Source organism: Helianthus annuus, chromosome 4, assembly GCF_002127325.2.
Source record: "Helianthus annuus cultivar XRQ/B chromosome 4, HanXRQr2.0-SUNRISE, whole genome shotgun sequence".
NCBI classification, from domain to species: Eukaryota; Viridiplantae; Streptophyta; class Magnoliopsida; order Asterales; family Asteraceae; genus Helianthus; species Helianthus annuus.
Window position 1 is genome coordinate 143230364 of NC_035436.2, and position 7812 is coordinate 143238175.

The following is a 7812-nucleotide window of genomic DNA, read 5'->3' on the forward strand; positions in this document are numbered from 1 at the left end:
TTTAACCCCTCTAGTAATTATTGTTGTTTATTTGTCACATAGCTTTCCTTCTTATTGAATCACTAATATGTGCATTTAACTAGGTTAACATAACATAACTAGACATTTAGGTAACATAATAAATTGCATTTTTGGGGTGTTACAAATTATAATCTATATCTCTAATAAAGCAAACCATTGGGGGACACACGTCACCCTATGGTTGATGCTAAATAAGCAGCCACATAAGCATACATGTGGCATATCTCAAATGACAGGACATGTGGCATTGCTCTAAGTGTCCGATTGAACTTGGCTTCTCACATACGCTATACTCTCTCTCTCATTCTCTCAAAATCTATCATACACCCTCTGCGAAACCCTAATCGGCGATTCATCTTCTGAGCAGCCCTAATCGCCGAATCGGCTTTTCACGATTTTAAGATGCAATACTCCTCATAACCCTAATTCAGTCTCTCTCACTCTTCCTCTTCTCTGGCGAACATGAACAACATCCAATACTTTCGATCAATAATCAAGAAGACTCTAACACTACGGTACTGTCTAATTTGACGATTTCATGATCTATTATTCAAATTCTTTGAGTCGTTAGGGTTTTAGTCTAGGATTTGATGATCGATTCATGTATGCTTCGATTTGTTAGGGTTTTAATCCATGATTTGATATTGTTTGATTGTTTCATTATTTCTGCTTTGATTTTCATTTTTTTTTATTTTTTTTGTTGATTCATTTGTACAAAATAAAATCGATTTAGGTTATAGGTTTTATATTTTCAATAATTTGTGTTGATTCTATTATAGAATAGTCTGATTATAGGTGTTTTGTTGCAAGACAACCAGTGGTTTTGGTGCTAGAAAACCGGTGGTGATTTGTGTTCTTGATGGAATGGTGTAGGTTGGTATGGGGAGAAGTTCGCTGGTGGATTATCGAACTCTTCACATCAGCGGTTTAACATTCTATGCAGTGCAGATAAAGTCGGTGTTATAAGCTTCAGTATATTTGGCATATTCCCGATTGGGAAAATTGTAATCTTCTTTTCTCGTCACTCAAGTAAATATGAGCCACAAATTGGAAAAATAAATGATGAAAAGAATGTAGCCTTGATGTTTAAAGATAAGTATGGGTTGGTATCTTGATTTGCATGTTTTTGTTTGTTGGATTGCAGGATATTCATTTGACTGCAAATTGCTGAATGCTTCAATTTGTAAGGTAATTCCTTTACCACTTAGTCACTTAGATTACTTTTGTTTCAGTTTTATTATAGTTAGTGGAGGTGGCAAGATGGATGTGATGTTGAATCATGTTACCTTTGTGAGTTGAATTTTAAATCTCGGTACTGTTTGATCATAATCAATTCATTGTTTGATTATGTTATTGGGATTACTTTTCACTTTTTCAGTTACTGCTATTCTTTTTATATGAAGGTAACGGTGTCGTGGAGGTTAAAAAGATTCTTCACTTTGGTTCCTTAAACAATGTCATGATGTCTGTGTTTGGAAGGTTATATGATTTTAGTGAAAATGGGGGTGAGGGGTGCGAGCTTGAGGAACTTGTGAGTGAAGGTTATGAGTTGTTGGGGATATTTAACTGGAGTTAGGGGTGTTCAATATTGGATTATCCGGTTTTCGGATATTCGAAAACCGGATATCCAAAAATTTCGGATAGTGAACATTGATATCCGAATCCGTATCCGAAATTTCAGATATCAAAAAAAAATTGGATATCCGAAATTTCGGATACGTATTCGGATATCCAAACGGATATCCGAATTTATAAAAAAATCAAAATTTCCGTTTCGTGTATAGATTAAAACTGAACTTATATTCGATTTTTTAAGTTTCCAACATTTAAAACTAAAAATAATCATAAACTCACATGAATATAATTATTTACTACTTTTTTACTAATTTTTACAATACTTCAAACTAAATATAATGCTCATATACTATATATATTTATAAAAAAAATAATTAGTTTTCGGATATCAGGTAATCGGATTATCCGAAATATTTGAAATTCATATCCGAATCCAAATCTGAAAATTCGGATTATCCGGTTTTCGAATATCAGAATTTTCGGATATCCGAAATTTCAGATATTTCGGATACAGATTTTTGGATATTTCGGATTCGGTTTCGGATCCGGATTTTTTTGAACACCCCTAACTGGAGTGACCATTTTCCGGTTGTTAGTTGGTTTGATTTGCAAGGTGTCAGGAAGAGGTGTAGGAAGTTGGTGTCTAAGGTTAATGTTTTTGTTGGGGAGATTATTATGCAACACCGACAAAATGATTTTAATGGGGATTTAGTCAAGGTGTGGCGTGTTAGAGAATATGTGGAGTGTTAAGTTTTGTTTACCTGTTCTACTTATAAAATGATTTTTTTTTGCCGCCATGTAGGATGCAGTCCTATAACGTGACATGCAATTATGGAGTTTTTGAAAAGATAAATAAATTCAAGTACCGATGTAGTGGGTTTTAGTTATAATGTTAGTAATAAAGTTTATGTCATTTCTGTTTACTGTTTGTAGTTACTCACCTGTTAAGGCTGTAACACGTCCCATCTTTTAGATTTTGGCGTTTTGTAATTTTAATAGTGTTTAGACAAAGATGGCACATTGTTCTGTTTCTCTTGCACATTGTTTTATACATTTGTTCTAAAAAATGCTTGTAAAACCCCAAGATGTCACAAATTTTATTATAGTTGTAGAGTTTGGCGTTTTACAAACACTCTTTTAGAGAAATAATATATTTTTAGTGGAAAATTAGAAAACAAACCATAGAAAGAAAAATATAAGCGAAAAAAATAAATTAAAAATCCTAATCGAATTTCTCTCCCAAATCTTCACTGTCATCGGTCTCTTTCCACTTTGAAACTACAAGAACCGTCACAAATATATGGCGTTTTGGCTTTGGTGTGATTTATTGTTGTTCGTTGTTGAAGTGGATTTTTGTGGATGTTGGAGACAAAATGTCGTGGGTTTTTTGTTTGGTTTTCATATTTATCTTCATCCCACTCTTCAGTGTCATCAGTCTCTTCATCTCATCCAAGCCTTCTTCAAGAACAAATATGACAAAATGACATATGACTGTCACCAGTCTCTTTTTCTTGAAGATTTATCCATTTCATGCAACAAAATTGTAGGATCGATTTGTGACCCAACCGAGTCGTTCAGAAGAGTTCTAAGGCTATACGAAAGGCGGAAACAGACGTATAGACTCCAAACAACTTGAATATCACTTTAACCTTCTTGTATATTGAATATACAGAGATTACAGTTACAAGAAATACCGACAGAACTTCAGTACAATATCCTGATTCCCCACCAAATGAAATGATCACTAGCCTATTTATAGAGATTCTGATTCCCCATGAAAGTGGAATGTTCATTTCGTGGGAAATCAACATTTCGTGGGAAATCAACATTTCGTGGGAAATCAACTCTAAAACTCTATTTTCCTGAACTACGTGACTCGATCTAACATATCTAGTGTAAGACTCGATACAAGACGAAGTCGACAGATGTATGCACTAACAAAAATCTTATTGAATTACCTCCCTCACCTAACAATCCATTCAGTGAAACTTCACGCAGAACTATACTGAATATCCAAGAAACGATGTTTGCCATCTTTGATTTTTTTTTTTAACTTTTTGACGTTTTACAGTGAGTGGTATTTAGGAACCATGGCGTTTGTTTTTTGTTTTGATCAATGGAAGGTGCAGACGTTTCTGTTTATAGGATGTCTTTGGCGCGTAGTTTAGGCAGGATATTATTAATAAGTGCAATTAATAAAATATCAGTCGTTTCAATTATTGTTTGTATTTCCTGTTTTGCTCAGCTTTATCTGTTAAGTATGTAACACGTCCAATCTTTCAATTTTGGCGTTTTATATTTAATCGCGTTTTTGTAGGCTAAGATTATAAAATACACCAACTAAAACACAGAAAAAACCACGCATGAAAAATATTTTTTATTAGTTGACGTTTTGTATTTAGTTGGCGTTTTATATTTTATGGCATTTTGTGGGAGAAACGATGTTTACCTTTTTACCCTTAATGAAGCACCTTCCAAACAATAAAATTGATGTTATTTACGAAAACACCACCACGCCAATCTAAGATTGCACAAACTAAAGACTCGCGACCATTGTTTCAGGAATTGTGGAATGGTATGATAATATGCGAAGAACTAATCACAAATTTAAACTTGCATTAGTTTTGAATGTAAAGTTTACTCCATTTATAATGAAGGGGTATGTATCCCTTTGGTGTATCGGCATGTTGATTCGGTATCTAACCACTATAATTACCAATACTTAAGGTTATGCAATAACAAAACAAATTAAATCTAACTTAGGCTATAACTAATATTACGCTGATCTTAAGATTAAATCTAATATTATGGTAATAGTTGTCACGATCCTCCACTAACGACATTGCATCAAACTAAAGAATTCTGTTGAAAATGGATCCATGGTCGTTACCACGATCATGCCATGTTGCGATCGTCGATATACAGTTCAAAGACAACATCCCTGATATCGGATCGATGACATCAACCGTCTAACCTTTGGACCAACTTTCAAGAACAAAATCTGAGTATATAACATGACTGTTGTTATCCCCGCTTCCTTCAACTTTCATTGGGTCCTCCTCAAATAAATCAAAATTGAAGAACTTATTAATATCAACTTTCTCACAATGCTGAGAAGAATAAGGTTGATCATTATCAATCCCAGTAATCAAGTTTGTATGCATGAGACCCTTAGTTGGATAATTATGAGCATAACTTGTTGGGGTCATCCATATACTTGATGTGTAACTCATTGGATATGAGACACTTGACTTCAACAATCCATGACCATGTTGGACGCTCGACATTATCGGCCCATTATTTGATGCCATTGATGATAAAGCATACGGAGGTATTGTGTAGACTCGAGTCATTGGTGGTTCTTCACTAAGACTACAATCAACTGATGAATGCATTTTTGGTCCATGATTTGGTTGAAAGTTGTAGATGTTAGTTCGAGGATGGTGACGTTGATCAAATGATTCAAGAATGTAGATATGATGGATGGTTTCAGATGAGGAAGATGCTTCATTGGGTTGATTGTTGGATACCAACAACTTCTTCTTCTTCTTTAGCTTTGAGTTCCATAAGTTTTTAATCTCATTGTCTGTTCTACCCGGCAAATGTTTTGCAATTTGTGCCCACCTGAAATAAAATAGAAAACAAGTAACATTATATTACAAATCTGTAAGGCTAAAGGGTGTGAGGGTCATTGTTGGGACATGATTCGTTAAGTAGGAACATGAATGGAAGGCTATACCACCCCTCCCCTAATCCACCATGGTTTGCATGGATTAAACCATCACAACCATGGTCCTCCTTTCTATTTTTCAAGTAATCATTTCCTTTTTTTAGACAAAGATAAATTAAAATAAATAAGGGGATAGTGGTTTTGGTCATGGCCACACCCTTAGGGTAGTGGTTTTGGATTGTGGATTAGAGGTGCGTGACATGGCACTGACGTGGAGGGTCATGATGATTATGAGGCTCATGACCACATCTTATAGCCTAATTAATTTAAAAGAAGTCCATATTTGAAAAAGGAAGTTGTAGCATTACTTATTGCCAATTGAGTTTTGGAGGCTGAATATAAGACTAATTTCTTCAGTGGTGAAATTTCCACGCTTTATATTTGGATTCAAGTAATTAATCCATCTTAATCGACAACTCTTCCCACATCTTTTGAGTCCTAATTACATTCACAGTTTAATTAAACATAAAAAAGAAATGCGAGTAATAAATAATAAAATAGTAAATAAAAAACAAAACACTAAAGGAATAATACCCATTTAAATCACTTTTTTAATGTGAGAAACACCTTATTAATAATAACAACCCAAATAGTCAATGATCTCTAGATCAAGTGGTGGAGGACTTGCATTTCTCTTGAGAGATGCAGGTTAAACTCCCACTTGGTGCAGAGTGAGGCACTGGTGGGCAATGATAGGAGACCTAGGAAAACCTGGGTTGGATCCTTAAGCCAAACGGGTTTTACCGGTAATTTCACTGTCGTGCCTACGGGCGGGTGGGTTACCGGGGAAACCCCGAAATTGGTGGTGGACTCGGGTTACTCTCGGAGTACTCCGTTTGTCCAGTGGGTGCCCCGAGAGTGGTCGGGATTGATTCTGTTGACCGTTTAAAAAAAATAACAACCCAAACAATATCTCTTGTATCAAAAACAGGAAATAAAACACGGATTTTCATTGGCCCGTGGATTTTTCTATAATTGAAGGTCTTGTGATTTGAAGTGTGTATCAAAATGATCAATATTAAAAATTAATTACCAAGAGTATTATTAATAATTTACTATTTCTTTTGTAAAATAGACAGGAAATGAAAAAGGATGCCTATCTCCCTTGTGACCAAGGCTCCATGATATAGAGGTCTAACCATGATATAAATGAAGACCAATAAATGTTAAATCTTTTAAACTCTATAAAAAATGTTAATTTTTTTGTAGGTGAGAGAGAGACCAGTAAGTTCTGTTCTGGAACGAAGCTCCATTTGACTTGATCATGATTTATAACGTAAGCGAAAAGTGTTTCATCTTCTTCAGCCGACCAAGTACCTAGCTTCACTTTCTGTTTATTACAACATTTGTGTTCATGTGCCATCTGTATAAGATCTATTAAAAGAAAATTTCAAAATCAATGAATACATATATATAAACAAATTATCATATGCAAATCATGAAATCATAAAACTTCCAAGTATTTTACCTTGTTTCTTCTAAAACATTGAAATTGAACCTTTGTAAGCAATGTAGATAAGTGATGAAAGCAATGCGAACAATTGTAGGATTGTATGTATGAAATAGAACCATAGTACCTCTTTATATATTGTTGTGTTTTGCTTTTAATTTATGTGTCATTTGGAGATATGATGAATTGAATGCATCTCGTGACTTTGACTGATATGATTAAAAAAAGAAATTTAAAATTTACATTCCGTCAATGCTTAAATAATACTCATACATGTGATTAAATGTAGTGGTGAATTTATAATTTATTTTCTACGATGGGCGGGGAGGGGGTCGATCGGGAGGTTTGACCGAACTATTAAAGGGGGCAATTGGGATTTTTGTCTAAAAAAAAAAAAAAACTTAAGGGGGCACTTGCCGCCCACCCTTAAATGTGGCTCCGCCATTGATGAAATGATCACTGGTTTTTCGTGTGTGAATGGTTTTATAGATCTTGTCCTTACGAAATTAACGTTTTTTTATGAGAATTAATTGCATTGAAAATAGAATTTGTAATTATTATTATTGACAATAATTTATACGCGAATTGGATTTAAATAATCCCAACTTTCTCAATTTGGCCGATAATAATCGCAACTCAGTTATTTGCCGATAATAATCTGACCGGTCCACTTTTGGCCGTTAATAGTCCACCATCAAAAATAGCTTAACGAGGTTAACTTTTTTTCTGAATTACAAACCGATGTTTTAGAGATTTTGATCAGAATGAGGATACGAGTCGATTTATGTAAACTTATCTCGAAACGGTGCTCTAAATTGAGAAAATTGGGATTATTTAAATCCAATTTACCTAATTTATATTATTATTATTATTATTATTATTATTATTATTATTATTATTGTTGTTGTTGTTGTTGTTGTTGTTACTACTACACATGTTTATATTTACATTTATTTTATTTTAATTATATTTAAACTTGAACATTAAATGAAAGTAATGTCTACTTTTTATATTTTAATATAACTAGGTTAAAAAA

The 7812-nt window shown here is 33.8% G+C and overlaps 1 protein-coding gene across 1 annotated transcript; it reads right to left on the reverse strand.

Moving 5' to 3' along the window:
• Nucleotides 1-4565: 4565 nt before the first annotated feature.
• On the reverse strand, nt 4566-6689 carry LOC110933628 (trichome differentiation protein GL1-like). Its single transcript, XM_022176840.1, has 3 exons — nt 6560-6689; nt 5635-5770; nt 4566-5220 (listed from the first exon to the last, which is right to left on the reverse strand). Exons 1-3 carry the CDS (start codon nt 6687-6689, stop codon nt 4566-4568), a joined length of 921 nt encoding a protein of 306 aa, XP_022032532.1.
• Between the last annotated feature and the right edge of the window lie 1123 nt (nt 6690-7812).

Bases quoted from the DNA above. Each gene is read 5' to 3' on its own strand.
- LOC110933628 (XM_022176840.1), bottom strand. From the start codon at position 6,689: ATGGCACATGAACACAAATGTTGTAATAAACAGAAAGTGAAGCTAGGT. The intron at 5,771-6,559 runs AGAACTTACTGG...AACTGTGAATGT, and splicing joins ATGGAGCTTCGTTCCAGAAC to AATTAGGACTCAAAAGATGT. The intron at 5,221-5,634 runs GTAATGCTACAA...ATTTTATTTCAG, and splicing joins CAAAACTCAATTGGCAATAA to GTGGGCACAAATTGCAAAAC.